Here is a 17796-nt window from a genome sequence, read left to right as displayed (position 1 = left end):
CTTGTTACACAAATTATGGCTATACATCTTAAAAAGGTAGTTTCCAAAGTATAATTTCCTTAGGTAGAGAGTTTAAATGATCCCAACTAGCAGATGATACAACAATTTTCTAGCTAACAGATATGAAGTGTTAAAAGCAATTAGTCGTATTAAGGAATTCTCTGATGTGTTAGGTTTTAAAATTAATTTGAGTAAATCTGTTTTACTACTACTTAAGGAATGTGACCTATCCAAAGAAGAGGGAATCCCTGTGAAGAATACAAATACATACCTGTTTGTTATCATTGATAAGAATGAAAAACCTATATTCAAGTTAAACAGGTAAATAATAAATTAAAAAATGGAAAATACAACCTATAACCTAAATTTCAGTCCTATATTTGAACAAATAACGATAAAAACCAAATAAAACATAAACAATAAAAATAAACAAATAAAAAAAGATTTGAGTCGCGCATGCGTCACTTTGCGACAAGTAGCATATAAGATGCTAACGAGTGACTTCTGTAATGTTAACACAGCAAAAATGGACCTACTTAACGAAGTTCGTTTACTGCTGGCTAAACGTTAGCATCAAACACAACAACGGCTGTCAGTGGAAGGGCGTTTTGAGCTAACCTTAGCTATCAAACAATCATAGATAGCTAAAACGTTTGTGAAATGACTGCTAGCTTAGCTACAAGCTAGCAATCAAACACAACAAAAGGCAGTCACTGGAATGGCGTTTTGCGCTAACGTTAGCAGTCAAACAATCATAGATAGCTAAAACAGTTTTGAAATGATTCCCATCTTCTGTTATTGTTTGTAATAAGAAAAGTTTATTAATTTTGGGGATTTCACAAACTTCAGTATGAGTTATGTCGTAAACCGTTTAAATCTGAGCATGCGCAACTCACATCTGCACTCCACCAGCGCCATAGACCAGCGCCATAGACCAGAGCCCGGCTCTGGTCGAGTGCAGATGTTAGTTGCGCATGCTCAGATTTAAACGGTTTACGACAAAACTGTGAAATTGTGAAAGCTACATGGGCAGATTTTCACTTTTTATAAGAAAATAAAACATTAAGGACTCATTACTAGACAATAACAAACACTGTTTTAGAAGTTGTTTGTGTTTCTATGAAACACACACACACACACACACACACACATATATATAAAATAAACATAAATTATATAGTAGAAGTATGGAAGTATTCAAATGAAGTCAAAGTACATCTCAACAGTTCCTAAGTACAGTACTTGAGTAAATGTACTTACTTAATTACTTTCCACCACTTGCTTAACTGAACTGTTGTGTTTATGATGCCGCATGCACTTCATCTCAGTAGGTATGTTAAGCAATATTTGCTTAATACACTCATCTACATTCACCATGTAACGTCATAGTTTATCTGTAATGGTGATGATAATAGTTTTATTGTTAGACTCAAAGTCCATTTAAAAATACAACCCAAGGAAGGAAGGACACACTAATTTCAGCAATGTTCAATCCGGTCATCGTGACCATCGGTGAAGAGATTTTTGATAACATGTACATTTACTACACTGGTCACTGATTAGTTAATAACCAAAAACAATGTTTCTGTTATGCAAACATGTTTAATGGCTTATCTAAAAGAACATGTAAATGTTTTGACGGATGTTTGAATTATGAACACTATATATACACACACACACAAAACACACACACCCCAGTACGCACGCACACATTCATGCGCGCACACACACACGACCCATCAGCCTCTGTTTACAGAATCAGTCAGGGACCAACAGCTTGACATGCAGGGTTACAAACGGGGAACAAGGAGGACCAGAGCAGCATTAGTCTGCGTGACTTAAGACCATGTAGAAGAAAATGAAGCTGTATTTCCTGGTTGGCCAATTTAGTTTTTTTAAGGTCAATAGGAGCACACTATTTTTTAGAAATTGAAAGAGAAGAGCTTCTTTAATATCAGATTTACAAACAAGACTTTAGGTATACATATAAATGAGATAATAAAAATAAAATATCAGATGTACAAGTGTATCACTCATTAGTGCAAACGCCAAGCACCATCAATCACCAACTTCTTTTCCAAGACAGAGAGGCATTTTATAGTTTACATTGATATAATCACATTACTACAGTACATACTGCAAAGCTACTACTGTATATTTACAGATGTTACATACAGTAGTTTCCATATAACATTGACATTCACTGTCTGCTACCTACAAGCTAAAATAATATTTCCCCAGTTTCCCAGTTACAAAACAAAAAACCACAGTCCACAGAATAAACAGCCATACTGTGCACACAGTGGTGTAGTTGACTGACATTTTAAAAAGGTGCTACATGAAGCATTTTCTATCATCGGTGCATCGTCTGCAAAATAATTTTGCCATGTTAACATACTTGCCATAAACGAACAAGACCAGTACTGTAAGGAGTGAGAGATTCTGTTAGCAACTTTAGCTTAGTATTTAGCGATGGCTTCTCTCTCTTGCTTGGAGGATATATTCTTTAATGCCTAAATAAAACAAACTTCAAGCAGTGCCTTTTTCACTTGCTTAATATTGCAAAAACTAGTCTGGAGTATTGTAATTCCTTATTATCAGGTTGCTTGAACAAGTCCCTTAAGACTCTCAAGCTGATCCAGAATGGTGCAGCGTGTATAAGCTACTGACAAAAACTAGAAAAAGAAATCATATTTCTCCCGTATGAGATTCACTGCACCAGCTCCCTGTAAAATCCAGAATTGAATTTAAAATCCTTCACCTGACCTACAAAGCTCTTAATAGACAGGCACTGTTATAGACCAAAGAGCTCATATTACCCTAATGCCCCTCTAGAGCACTGAGCTCCCAGAATGCAGCATTACTTGTGGTTCCCAGAGTCTCCTAAAGTCGCATTGATATTTCAGAAGCTGCACCAGTACGCATCAGCTGTCTGGTTACACCTGGTTTGCACCAATGCCTGTGGTCACCAAAATTGCAAAAGATTTTCTGGTCATGCCCATTTTGAGATATTGCTTGCGTTTGCATCTGCACCCTATTTTAGGAAAATAGAGCCCTAAGTCTGACTGTACCAACGCAATATGATAATGTCTGTATATAAAATAATTGTTAAACACACCAGTCATTCCATTGCAAATTAATGGAATAAAAATCATTCATTTGCATTGCATCTTAAAGGTGCTCCTACTTCTTGCGAGCCCTGTATATTTGGTAACACGTTCATGTCAAACTTCGCTATCTCTCTAAGAATAGTCCTGGGACTTCAAGGCAAAAAAGGTTTTATATTTTAATATTAAATGTCTCCATTGCAGGTGGGCTCCTTTTTCTGCTAAACCCTGAAGAGAGAATCCCTACAGTAGTCAAACAGGAGGTACCACATGGAATTCCTACAATGTTACACGTAGAGTACTTATTTTCATGTGACTCAGAAAGGTGTCATCACTCCATAAAATCAATCACCCTGTTTAAACATTTGAACAGTTAAGTCCTGCCTCACAGAAAGCTGTCCTCGGTGGCGACAAAGGAGAACCCATTGAAGGCGTTGTTGCTGCTGGTGTTGAGCTCCGGGGTCCGACTCACCGAGTTAGGAACCACTTCTCTGGTGAACTCTGGATCGATATGCTGAGTGTCAGCTGGGCCTCTCTGAAAGATGAAACAATCTATATAAGTGGTAATGTGTGACAAGTTGTCCTTATACAGTATATCAAATAATGGATGAGGTGGAGTTGAAGTTTCCGCTGACAGGTTTTTAATTTTCTATTAATAGAAACTTGTCAGCCAATCAGGAGCAAATCTTTTCTGTTGCCATGGTACTACGAATAACAGAGCCAGTTGCTCTCAAAACACAAAGCAAGGTCGCCCCCAAGAAGAATTCTCATTTAAGGGATGTTTCTTTGGTTTTCTAAAAGAACTAACAAAGAAAATACATTTTCTTGTTTACTTATGCAGTGATGATTAGTAACCACTATGGCTGAACGACAAAGAAAAGATTTCCAGCTACAAAATATCAAACAATGCTACTGACAGATAATTAAAGGCAAAGCACTGCAGAAGATGTCCAAACCGTAACCATGCCTCTATTGGGCTTTTATGACAAACATCATAAGAGGTGAGGAACGATTTGAGATGATTTTAAAAAAATATTTAAAAAAAGTCCAAAAGTCAAAAAAATTAGCTTGGATTAAATTGTGATTAAACAATATAAAGCCTTACAAACAGGTTGAACTGGTGAACCTTTGTCACCTGTTTATCTGAAAGAGAGAATAAAGGCATTTAAGAACATATGTAAAAGGGACTGAGATTGAGAAAATGATACAAGAGGTTGTTGTTGGCTGATGTCACTGGAAAATGTGTTGAAGGTGAAAAAACCTGAAGGGTAGGTAAATGATTGTTTTTCTAGGCAGGCACACACAGGGACAGACTTAATATGTAAAGACACAAGCAGTCACAGTTCACAGCCGGAAACAACTCACCACATTCGGGTTGTAAGGAGGAGTGATTCTCTTATGGTCAAGGTCGTCCCAGTTGATTGGAGAGAAAAAGATGTGGTTCTTTATTTCTAACTATAAAATAAAGAAAGAAAAGTTATACATGTACTGAATATAGTAAAACCGGGATTGTTCCATTAAATCACTTTTTTTTTTTCATTATTAAAAATTAAGACACATTTATTAGAACAAACGGGCAATCCAATGGAGATTTGTGCAATTATTATGCGGTTGTTTTAAACTATGGAAAAGAAAGTATAGAGGTGATGTCATCTTGGTAAATTTTCTCAGAGGGACAGGGTGCAGATCTGTTCTCAAAAAAGGTCCAAACCCCTTTAAAAATGTCTTATACTGTTCCAGGCTAGTTTCCTAAACATGGAATGAGCCTAGTCCTTGAATAAAGCAACACTTAATGCAGTAGTCCTTTGATCCTCCTTCGTCTAAGACTAGGCTTATATCTTGTCTGGCAAACCATCTGTTTTAACGTGTGGCAACGGTTGAAAGACACTCACAAAGTCGGCGATGGCCCCGAGGCGTCTGTGCTGGTCCTTCTGCAGAAGACCCACCAGCAGAGAGCAGACAGCATCAGACTTTCCCGGGGGCAGTGGCAGGGGTTTGTGAAGGATCCCGTCATACATTTCACCGATGTCACGGCTGTAGAAAGGAGGCTGAAGCGGAGGGATGGGTACAAACATCATGAGTATAAAATGAAACCATTTGTATTCCTTAAGACCATGGCTCCATAGAGTTAACTACAACGTATAACTCTGACAGGTTACATTTCAGATGTGTAAGGCAGTAGAAGGAGGGAAGTTGTTTTACAAATGCCTATACAAATTTGTACATAGTAAAATAGTTATATTTTATATGTGTAAACAAGAGTCTTCAGACAAGCTAGCGGCTCTGTAAGACTGTACATAGTTATGGTACTTTGAGCTGAATGTCAACATCAGTATGCTAACATGTTGATATTTAGCAGATACAGTCATATCTACAATGTTTGGCATCCTAATTTAGTGTAAGTATGATAACATTGGCTCATTACCAAACACAAGTACAGCTGATGGGAATCTGATACATTTTGTATAAATAACTATTTTGACCTGATGATGGCGATAGAGGAAATGTTTAAGGATCACCAGGTGATTACAATTCATTCTGAGGGGAACATGAATGTGTGAACCCAATTTCACGGCAATCCATTCAATAGCTCCGTCTCGACAAAGGTGGTGGCCCGACTGACCTGCTTGCATGGCTACAACGAGGCCAATTTTCTATGAAATCTTTCTGTGGATTTGAGGTCCCAAGAGGATAAATCCTAATATTTTAGAGATGCTCAGCCTTTTCTTTAGCACTACTTGCACATTAAAAATATCAAAATGTGATGCGCACATTACCATGAAATGTACTGCACTTGTTTGTGTTCCCCTGAGCCTGAACCCGTTCTATTTTGGACACTCCATAAGGTTTCCTTTAGCGCCACCCTCCTTCCACACAAGATATACTGTATTTTAGTCAACACACAGATGCTTCCAAAAGGAATCACATACAAATCAGCCTCACAGAAACACACATACCAGGCTGTAGATCATCTCATAGATCACTGCTCCCAGGCACCACCAGTCCACTGTCCTGTCATAGGCTTCCTTTCGAAGAACCTCTGGAGCCAAGTACTGCAGACAGAGAAAAAGAGGGTATGGGCTAATTCTTTTCCTACAAGTGATGTTATATATAATATATTGATGTAATTCTCAGCCCTCTACACCTCGAAAATGAAGGCACGTATGACACAGTATGATAGATAACTCATTTAATGTGCGTTTCCCGTTCATACAGTATGTACATTTTTGACTTACTTCTGGAGTCCCACAGAAAGTCGAGGTGGTTCCCTCCGGCTCTACACCTTCTTTGCACAGCCCAAAATCTGTCAGCACCACATGACCCTGCACACAACCAACCGTATACTATATTTACATTTCAGTAAAATAAATATATTTACAATGATAAATACAAAAAAATTTGGAGGAGTTGAAGTTTACAGAAAGAAATGTGTCGAATTGGACTCACCTGAGAATCTAAGAGAATATTCTCTGGCTTCAGATCTCTGCAACAGACAAGATAATGTCCTGTGTTTATCATGATAGAAAGTAAAAATAGATCATTTGTGAATTGACTGTTTTGTGTTTTACAGTATAACCTTAAAAGGAACACGCAATCGTTTGTTGAAATAGGGCTTATCACGATTTCCCCTAGCTGTAGAAAAGTGAGCCAATGCATTTTTTTGTCTGAGTGCATGCAGTGTTTTACTGTTTTAGTTTGGTGCAGCGCCGGTGTGATACCCCTACTGGTTTCCACAACAACTGGTTACCGTCATAGACAGTTAAAGAAAGAAAAAGGTGTCCGTATGTTGTGTTCAACTAACAGCTGCCGCTGGGCTGCCTGTGGCACCAGATTCGTCAAACAATCACAAACATCCCTAGCGATTTTCGAATCGTTTCCCAAATCTACTGGCGCGAAAATGTTTGTCTAAGTAAGCACCACATCACAGCCACGTACAAAAAAATAAGCTCTAAAAACAATATAATAATAATAATAATAATAATATATTTTATTTATAACGCACTTTCCATTCCAAGGAATCTCAAAGTGCTACACAGGAGAGTAATAATATAATAATATATATAACTTCGGGTCGCGGTGGTTGCGATCTTGTGGCAAAAAAAAGAGTTCCCGCCGCTGCCCGCAGCTTTACGCAGTGAGCTAACAACCTATTTTTTTCGTGTCAGTGCATGCCATAGACCGTTAACGGCATACTGCATGCACGGTCCGGTGCAACACCGGCAGCACCGCCGCTAGTTCGTTTAGCGTAGTGAATGGAATCCTTGGGACAGTGCTTCGGCTGTGCTTCCACCCAATATAGTCCTACATCAATATCTGACTAGGAAATCGTCTAGTCTTAATCCGCATTGCTATTTGTACTCGTTGCGAATACAACAAGAAGTAATTAGGTTGTTGTTGTTTTTTTGTCGACTCACTTTTATTCACAACATGCTAACCGGCAACATAGGATTCCATTCACTACGCTAAGCTAACTAGCGGCGGTGTTAGACTGTGCATGCACTGAGGCGAAAAAATGCGTTGGCCCACCTATCTGTAGCTAGGGGAGACCGGGATAAGCGCTATTTCAACAAGCGGTGGCGTGTTCCTTTAAAGCCACTACGGTTAGGGTGTAATATATAATGAATCACGCCAACCCGGAAGAGCATTTTAATAAATGACTGTCGGTTCTGACCTGTAAACGATGTTGAGAGAGTGAAGATAGCCGATGGCGCTCGCGACCTCGGCTGAGTAGAACCTCGCTCTGGGCTCGGAGAAACACCGCTCTCTCTGCAGGTGGAAGAACAGCTACAGAAAGAGAGAGAGAGAGAATAATGGGAGGATAGATAGACAGAGTATGGAGAAGATGGTGGGAGAAATTAAAAATACATTTAAAAAAAAAAATCTAAATTAAATACTTTCAACAAGAGTCTGGGATAACACGCTTGGCCCTCCGCACAGAAGCACAGCAACGTGTGTGTGTTTGAAAACAAGTCTGCTGACTGCACGCCAGCAAGTTGTGTCTTTTTATGTGTGATATGTAATAAAGGATAACTCATTAGGGGATTAGATGATTTTATGTAAAACCAGGTCGGACTCCAGTTTAATTCAAAATGTGTTTTTTTACATATATAATACCTTTAAAAAAGTATACAACTGGCAGGATAAATCAAATCAAATACTATTCATAGTTTTAAAACTATTTGACTGAAGATGTTATTTGTAGTATTTTAACATATCAAAGCACTAGTTGCAAATGCACTTAGAGCTAGAAGAGAAGATTGACAGTTGCAGGTCCAAAGGGCTTGAAACAGGTTTAATATCCTGTGTCGCTGACACCAATGCTATGCACCTGTAACCCAGTCAAGGAAAGGGTTAACAGAAACGTAGTCTTGGCCAATCGGAGGTGGTTGTGCCAGACTCCTGCCTTTGGCCGAGTCTATCTAATCTGTCAGAGAGAGCAGGAGTGCAGTTCTGAGGTTTATCGTTATTGTAGTCCCCAGAGAAGAAGTTTGTAATTTCATGGCGCAGATTAGAACCCAAATTGAAACGTACGCAACTAAAATTGCTAAATGTTAGACCATTGTGTCAAAGTGGTCGTTATTACTGGGGCTTATAAAGTGTCAGGTTTAGCTCCATCATAGTGTCAAAAAACATTAGCTGACGTTGTGATTCAGTAGCGAGCTCAGAGATGATTGGCTAATGAAATGACTGATTTAGCAGGGGGGGTTAACACTTTTGCAATCAATGTCACATTCTCAGAAGGGGCTGAGTCCCCCTAAAAGTCTGATCCTAGAATCGCCCCTGACACACACACACACACACACGTTATAAAAGTCTACGAGGTGTTGACCTTCATTATAGGAAACAGCTACAATCTGAAAATGTAAATGGTGACTAGTGCTAAAACACCACATCACATTGCGTTTTATTTTGGAAACAATATTTACTCCACACCAAAGTCCATTTCTGATTCTATCCAATGAAAATAAAGCATCCCATGTTTATGTACTGTATGTAGAGTATGTTTTTAGTTTAAGACGCATACCTCTCCGCCATTCACATAGTCGAGGACAAAGTAGAGCTTCTCCGGGGTCTGGAAGGAGTAGTGGAGCCGAACCAGAAAGGGATGTTTGAGACTCTTCAGAAGCACATTTCTTTCTGCCATAATGTTCTTTTGCTGCAGAGGGAAGACATCAGAGTGAGACAGTGATGGCAACATTAAATGAAAATCCCACAATTACACAAATTATAGGCCTACAGAAAACACATTTTGTTAATGTGTGTTGGACATAGATCAACTTGCAATGTTCAGCTGTTAGTTTGAAGTACTGTACTGTGTCACTTAAGAAATTAACATTATCTGTGTTTTTGAGCATCTGCTGTTTAAATCTTTTATTTCTAGCTCTATTTTTACGCTTTTTCAAAATGTTTTTATGTCTTGTTAATTAATTATATGTTAATTATTATTTAATATTACTTTCAGTTCAAATGAGCACACTTTAATTTGTTTCAAAAAAGATTGCCATTTAATATCTTAAAATAAACATTAAAATAATAATTTTATGATCACATTTGGCAAGTCATGTTGTCCAAAACTAAAATGTGGAGGTTCCACACTACATAAAAGCTTTTTGCACAGTGTATTACACAATTTCATTGTTCTTTATTTTTACTTACTTCTTGAATTACAGGTAACCTGAATGACAAAAGTCTTACAACTGCTGAAGAGAGACTATTCGCCAGGTTGCAAGTTAGACTTTGAATGTGTAATAATTGTCTAAATGCTGAAACAGATTCTCTTCCTGTCTGAGGGTAAAACGCAATCTTTGTTAATGAGGGAAAGGTTACCACATTCATCCATTTTCTACATCAGACGTTTAAATTTAAGTTTAAGAAAATAAACCAGAGCAATTTTTTTTCGCTAAATGAAAACTTCACTTCAGTAGTAGCAAATAAGTGCGTTTGATCGGACAAACACAGAAGCGGCTCAGTTCGTTTCCTGGGAGTTGTTCAAATCTGCCCTTTGTTCAGAACAAGCTGTAGATTAGATAAGAGTCAGATCATGTTGCTGGGTGAAAACACTGTTTACTAATAACACTCACTGATACTCACGCCCGCACACACACACGCACGCACGCACGCACACCCACACACAATTTAAATAAAAAAAACAGAGTACGTCTGAAAATGAAAACTCTCCTTTATGATTTTTAAGATGGAGGTTTCAAGCGTTCAGCTTCAGGGAGCTTTGGTTTGTGTCGGTGTGGAGGCTGGGTTCACAAAGGACTTTGTGGAAAGAAAGGATGAAGCCAGAAAGGATCAGCTGGACCCGCTACTTTAATACTGAGATAGCAGAGCCCACCTCTTTCTTCTTCAGGATGACTTTCTTCTGCAGCACTTTGACGGCGTAGAATTTGTTGTCGGCTTTGAGCTTGGCAAGCAGGACCTGCATGAAGGTTGGATTGTCAATGGTTTGTTTCGTAAACAGACTGCGCCACCATCTCGACACACAGCGCTGTCACGACATTACATCAAACCCCTCTGGGAACACAACACAGATATGTGATCTGTGGAAACAGATGACACTGAGAAAACTGAGAAAACGGAGGATGTTGATACAAGGTCTGACATCGACCTGCGGCCAAACATACATTATTAAATTGATTTTTTATGGTGAAATACAAACCTGCTGACAAAGTTGCATTAAAAGTTTATTGTATTCTTTATATAAAATGTCTCTTGTGCTGTCTTATTTCTTAGGGTTTTGCTGTTCCATTGATAATGTTCAGGTAACCTTAACAAGCCTTAGTAGTAAAGTTTATGATTCATGAAATTGGCAGCACATTTTGATCTGACAGTAGTCAGCAGGTAGACCCTCTGTTGACCCTGTCTGCAATGTCAGACGGATCTCTCTCTCTTTCTCTCTCTCTCTCTCTCTCACTCTCTCTCTGATCCAGGCTTATCACTGGATCTCATCACCTGGTCCCAGAGTCTAGTTTAAACCACTTTCACTGCTGGTGAGTATGGGACCTGAATGTGTTGCAATAAGGAAACTGCAAATATATTCAACAATAAAGAGATATGTAGATAAATAAGTAATTGTTTCAGTGTTACCTTTCCAAATGTCCCCTTGCCAATGACAGTCAAGAAGTCAAAGTCAGTTGGCCTGGCACTAAAACAAGACAGAAAGTTATCTATTAAATGGTGGACAAAATTACGTAATAACCTCTAAAGCACTTTATTTGTAACAGTTTACAAATGGTAGAAAAGCAACCAGCAAAAAAAAAAAAAAAAATCAGTGCTTTGTTCAAATTGACCCTTTGCTCGAAAGTGGCCTTTCTTCTCTGGAATCTGTGTTTTTATACATGAAAATAAAGAATACAATATATATATATATTGTTGAAGATTGAGATTTTCAATATTTTGTGAAAAGACCTGATCCAGACCACTGAATATACACTTTTAACAAATACAGTACCAGTTTATTTTTGCTCTATATATTATATATTATAATACATATGTTATATATAGCTGTATTGATGAATACAAAGAGAGCTACATGCTGGTCAGTGAGGGCAGAGAATACTGACTTTGGGTTTGCTGAAGCTCCCAGGTTGACATCATCACGAGGAGAGGAGGATGGAGATCGCAGCTGGAGGACAAATAAATGTGGCGTCAGGTTTATGTCATATCTCAAAACATGTCAGCAAAAGAAAAGAAGACTTCATTTTGCCTCCATATGTCTAAATGAAGATACATAAAACAATAATAACTTGTGTTTAAAAACTTTCATTCACTTGCACCATTCAACATCGGCATTACTCATAATATGTTCTTCTTTCCCCTGTTTTGGTTGGCAAACAACCCTATTGTGCATTACAGCGATCATATGAGGAGTGGGACAGACTTGTTATTCCTCTAACTAGCAGGATTAATATCAGTTTTCCTTGAACAACTTTCACATCCTGAGTCTGGTGTTTTAAGATTTTTATCTTCATGAAAGGCACAATGTGGAAATCTGTTTACCTCCTGAAAACCAAAACTTAAGACAATAGATGTGATTTCAGATATAGCGGATTTAGTTTGAACTTGATTGAAGTAGTGTGACATGATGTAAAAAAAAAAGAAAGAAAAGAAAAATCAAATGCACTTCATTAAAAGTAGTGGCCATTTATTTTTTATTTTTGAGACAAAACGGTCTCCATAAACTGGTAACACTGAACGAACGGTGGCATCAAAAAGGAAGAATATTCAGCCTGAAGATAAAAACACGAGGATCTGTGTCACTTTGCCTCCTATTGCATGATCACAGAGTAATTACAATCCTTTTGGAAAGATTCCAATTTGTTTTTGGATTGTGGAGATGTCTGTGAAATCATGTTGGGAAAACAACCCCATTCACCCCAAACCTCCTGGATACCACTAATTTGGTCACAGACGTTTGATAAACAAACATCCTTTTCTTAAAAATTGAGTTTAAACTGGGATGCAGGCGGATTCCCTGTCACATGGCCTAAAAAGAAATAAACCAAAAGCATAACACTGAAATGGACTCACATTACAGTGTGCCATGGCCATTATCCATTCCACTCCCGCTGATCCAGCATCAGTGAACAGACCTGTGAGCAGAGATGTTGAGAGCCATGAGGTCAGCAGCTGGCCAGAATGCAACTGTGGGGGTGAACCTTTATTACTTCAACCTTTTTTCCATTTCACAGATAAGATGTTCTCAGTGTGTGCGCGTGTGTTTATGTGCGTGTGTGTGTGTGTGTGTGTGTGTGTGTGTGTGTGTGTGTGTGTGTGTGTGTGTGTAGAGAGACTGCATCAGGTAACAGGTTTACATGGTAAATATTGTTGTCATCTCGTATCTGTCAAAAAATAGGGGATGACAAAAGACTCACACACACATGCACACACAGACTTGAAGCAAAACTCAGAATTATTCCGGTTTATTTTCCCATCAGGAAAGCCTGTTTATATAGGCATGAAGACAATAAAGGAGCCAAAAGTATAGCATTTAAGTCAAGAACTTCTCTATCAAATTGCTCGATGCCCAGCAATTTAAGATGTAACACCCACATTTGCTCTGCAGCTTCTGAAAATCACACAAAGCAATAATAACATTAGGAGGCTCATAACTATCTGGAGAAGTTAATGTCTAAGTAGCAGATTAAATACAAATATCAGCATCTTAACCCCTGGGGACAAAAGTATGATCTAAAACCAATTTAAACCCACTTTGAACACTTTAGTACTCAAGTCATAAGCTAAACTTTAATTGAGCAACAATTTATTTCCCCCATTTTTATCCAAACTACATGTTTATGTTAACTTCTGTCTGTTCACTAAAAAAAATACACCATTATTAAGACATCACAGTCTGCGGTGCAACATTTATAATATTTGAAATTGTTAATTTTATCAAGTTGTACCCATGTTTATGGCACTTTCCTCACAATGATGTATACAAGTCGAAAACGTGTGATTGACATAGAAAACAGGGCAAAGACTGGCTTGACTTACATGATATTCAATAACAATGTGAAAGTAAAATGCAATACATAGCCAACACATGCAAAGCATTCTCAATTTTATTTTTTTTCTGTTTGGATTAGTGACTCCCCTCCTGGAGAGATTGAAGTCCAGAATAAATAATCTATGACCATCAATTCTTATTATTTAGGCCTATTTATACTGCCTTTCCATGAATATTTATCATTTTTACTGATATTTATTTAATAATCTTATACTTATGCAATTTATCCCTCCAATTTCTGGGCACACTGAATCTTGTTGTGCATGTACAATGACGATACATCTGAATTTGTATAAATTGTACGAACATACGAAGAGAACATATCTGCAGATTATAAAGACCATGCACAATTCTATATTTTTGATAATGTTGTTTATTATTGTTTATTTTTTTAGCCATCATTAGGCCTATTCTCAATTCACAAAAGTATCTCAGATATCATGACTGTTTTAGAATAGGCTATACCAATTGTTAGCATTACTACACTAATATTAGCAGCAGCACATTAATGTTACTAGCAAGTTTATTAGCTGAACAAGAACAATAGCTACAGAGATAGGCGACAGTAGACCTAAAAATCTACAAATATAATGGCGCATTTTATCCGCCAAAATAGAAAATAATTTAATTTAATTTGGAAATAAACAGGCGCTCTACAGATAATCCGGATAATCAGTCAGAAATCACTGCAGTCTGCTCACCTGCGGGCAGGCGATGAGTTGATCAGTGTGCTGCGTTCAGGACACTGAGGAGACTCAGCTGGCTGGCTCAAGGCTGGCTGCTTTTTTTTTTGTTTACGGTCACGAAGGAAGGTCAACTTCAAGAAGGTGAATACATTGATGAAAGTTACACAAGAGAAAGAGAGAGAGAGAGAGGAGGACGAGAGCGAAGAGAGAGAGGAGAGAGGGAGAGAGAGGAGAGAGAGGAGAGAGGAGGAGAGGAGAGAGGAGAGGAGAGTGGAGTGTGTGTGTGCGTGTGTGTGTGTAGACAAAGAAGAAAGTGTGAGGTGATTAACTTCCGGACTCGCTTTCAAATAAGAGCGATAGCCTATACTTTTTAGGACATTTATTAATTTTAGAAAGTCATAAGAAAGATCATATTTATTTTTTAAATAGCACTTTGTGCAGAGATGATTACGAAAAAACTTTGTCAGTGCTGTACACATACATTGTGGCTACGGCCGACAGGGGAAACGCACACGCAACAAACCGCAAGCAAATTAAGAAAACATCTTCATTAATTTGACAACACATTCGTAGCATTTAGAAAATACGCTGCAAAGAACACAACACACAAAAAGAAAAGCTCAAAATCCTCAGAAACAAAAGCAACAAAAAAACAACACTGATCCAGATTACACAAAAGGAAGTTCCCCCGGTCTCTGGGGGGGGGCGCCTAAATGGAACAGCTTGATTTTAAAACCCCATGAGAGAGAGAGAGAGAGAGAGAGAGAGAGAGAGAGAGAGAGAGAGAGAGTGGGCACGTTCAATGTGTGCACCGTTGTGAAATGGTGAGTAACTGCTTAAAGATCATAGACTGTAAATATGAAGTCTATGTTTGAGATTTGTTTTCTCTCATTTGGTGGGTGTGTCACTAGTTTATTGGCTCAGGTCACAGGGGATGGCTTAAATAGACTAGAGTTAAAGCAGAGTGTTTGCACATACAGGTACATTCAGACAGACAGTAGACTATGAAATAATAATTTGAACATTAAAGCATGTAAACATGTTCTAGTATAAACCCAAAATACAAGTACGCACCTGAAAATAAGCATGATATGTCTCCTTTAAATCTGGGGGAAACAGCTAGCCTATCTCTTCATCTAAAAATTGGATAAAATGTTGTACAAATATGGATATTCCCCACTGGGGACCAATAAATAGTATAAAAATAAAAAAAATACATCTACTTAAAATATATGGGTATTGAGTGGGACAAATGTTTTAACCCACCCTGCTCTCACCATCATTTTAAATAAGCAGCTACATATTTTTTACTTCATAAATTCTATGGAATTCATTTCAATCTTTACTACAGTAATGCTATTTAAATATTCCATCCAGACATTTTTAATGACATGGGTCATCTTTGAATAATAATTTGCCTCTGGTAGTTTTTCCACAAAAATACAGTTAATTAGTAAAAAATGAAATACTTAAAAGTACATCTCCCTTTCCGCTCATTAGAAAATCCAGAAACTAGGACTATGCATTTCAGCTGTTAGAAGTTTCATATTAAACTTGAATTGGCTTCATTGGATTTAAAGTGTGGCTCAAAGTCTAGTTCCCTCCCACCTCTTCCTCTCTGTCTCTCTCTCTTTCTCTCTCTGTGTCCTCACAGCCAGCAAGTCTTTTTTGTTTTGTTTTTGACTATCACCTACACCCAATACTACAACACTAATAATACTGAAATACACATTTCATCATATCCTAAAATATTGTTTAGTATGGGTTAAATTGGTTTTAATTTAATCCGTAATGTTTGGTCTCCCTTATTTTTGAGCTAGTTCATGACAGTGATAAATTAATCAGCAGATTAATGTGAAAACAGGCTTGTAGTGTCAAACTTTGTACATGCATCATTCTGCACAGTGAAGCTGAAACATCAAATAGAAGAACAGTTAGTTGAGTAGTTTAATTTTCTTTCTGGCTGCAGTAGCAGGTTATCAGCTTGTTTCCTGGCCTCTACAGTAGAACAAGAAGATAATCAGCAGAAGCAGAAAGGACATGGAAGGAGTTGTCACCACCATGGCCAACTGTCAACGACAACATGGTTAATAGAGGGATGTCATATAGGCCAAGTAAGTATATAGTCAATAGTACAACACACCTGCACAAGTAGAGGAAATGTAATGTGTGATCCCTAAAAAAAGACAAGAGGCAGCAGCTTTAATCAGACAAGACAGCTTTGGATGTTTATTAATTCCAATGGATTGAATGACATTTGAGACCCAAGTTTACACACACACACACACACACACACACACACACACAGCCACGACACACCACCCACACACACACACACACACACACACACACACACACCACCAGAGAGACAAACAAAGAAGATTCCAAGAGCCCTTAAAACACCAGTCAGTAAATTAACTTTCATATCAAATCGTAACCCTCATGTTGTCCTCTGGTCAAATTTGACCTGTTTAAAAAAGAAAGAAAATTATATCAGAAAAATGGCACGCCAAAAATGTCGAAAAAAGTGAAGTTGGGAAAAGTGTAATCTTTTGTGTGGAAAAGGTGACAGAAACAATGATAAAAAACACTGGAAGAAAATGTTGAAAGTGACAAAAACGTCATTAATAGTGACAAAAATGTTGGAAGATGTAACAAAAATGTTGGATGATGTAACAAAAATGTTGGAAGATGTAACAAAAATGTTGGAAGATGTGACAAAAACGTCGGAAGATGCAACTATAAAAATGTTGTAAAAAAGAGACCAAAACGTAAAAAACAAAAAAACATGTGAAAAAGGAAAAAAAATATGTTGACAAGGAAACAAAAAAACTAAGTTTTTTCATGGTCAACAGGAAAACAACACAAGGGTTAACAGTTTTTTTTAACCAGTTCTGACATGTAATGTAAACATTTTGAGGGACACACTGAATGTTGTTTCTATCACATGTAAACTGCAAAGAGCTCCATTGAGTTGATTCCAAATCCATGTTTATAGTGCTACAACGTGTGTAAAATCCATTTGGTTTTCACAGTTGTGCTAAAACGCCAATGCAAAGTGTCTTTTTCATCTATTAAGACTTAAAGACTTATATGATTATAGATATAAAAACTGAAAACAATGTGTTGTTTCTGTTCTCTGACTCTCTGATTCTATATAAGATGGTCACATTTAAAATTCCAGCTCCTATCACTTACAGGTTACATTAACAGTGCAGTGAGAAAGTACAGTGTGGAAAATGTAAACACAAATAGCTTTCTCTCTGTTTTAACTTGTTCACTTGCCACAAATGTAAACCTTTCTCCAACCGTCTCAACCATGCAACTTCTTTATTTAATTTTATCCTGATACCATAAAGAAGCTGAAACATGTGTTACAGAATACAGAACCTCTGCTTCGACTTCTTTTATTGCACAAAACGTGAGGCTTGTAGGCGCCTCACTGACCAGCCTTGTCTACTGCATTAATTCCTCTTTTTGCCCCCCC

General features: G+C 37.7%; 1 protein-coding gene across 2 annotated transcripts; it reads right to left on the bottom strand.

Moving 5' to 3' along the window:
• Nucleotides 1-1924: 1924 nt before the first annotated feature.
• On the bottom strand, nt 1925-14561 carry LOC116692775 (serine/threonine-protein kinase Sgk2). Of its 2 annotated transcripts, XM_032521295.1 has the most exons (14): nt 14325-14561; nt 12645-12706; nt 11678-11739; nt 11202-11259; nt 10450-10533; nt 9133-9264; nt 7780-7892; nt 6555-6591; nt 6344-6430; nt 6065-6160; nt 5000-5155; nt 4473-4562; nt 4213-4250; nt 1925-3642 (listed from the first exon to the last, which is right to left on the bottom strand). In XM_032521295.1, the coding sequence occupies exons 2-13, from the start codon at nt 12663-12665 to the stop codon at nt 4239-4241; spliced, it is 948 nt and encodes a 315-aa protein (XP_032377186.1). In that variant the 5' UTR covers nt 12666-12706; nt 14325-14561; the 3' UTR covers nt 1925-3642; nt 4213-4238. The 2 variants fall into 2 exon arrangements, with proteins under 2 accessions (XP_032377186.1, XP_032377185.1); XM_032521294.1 differs by lacking the exon at nt 4213-4250.
• Between the last annotated feature and the right edge of the window lie 3235 nt (nt 14562-17796).

The sequence above is a fragment of the Etheostoma spectabile genome, chromosome 7 (assembly GCF_008692095.1).
Source record: "Etheostoma spectabile isolate EspeVRDwgs_2016 chromosome 7, UIUC_Espe_1.0, whole genome shotgun sequence".
In the NCBI taxonomy this organism is placed as follows: domain Eukaryota; kingdom Metazoa; phylum Chordata; class Actinopteri; order Perciformes; family Percidae; genus Etheostoma; species Etheostoma spectabile.
The sequence above is the reverse complement of the archived record's forward strand: the minus strand, read 5'-3'. Positions and strand labels throughout refer to the sequence as shown.

Bases quoted from the DNA above. Each gene is read 5' to 3' on its own strand.
- LOC116692775 (XM_032521294.1), bottom strand. From the start codon at position 12,665: ATGGCCATGGCACACTGTAAT. The intron at 6,431-6,554 runs GTGAGTCCAATT...GGTTGTGTGCAG, and splicing joins ATATTCTCTTAGATTCTCAG to GGTCATGTGGTGCTGACAGA. The intron at 6,161-6,343 runs GTAAGTCAAAAA...CTCTGTCTGCAG, and splicing joins CTTTCTGTGGGACTCCAGAA to TACTTGGCTCCAGAGGTTCT.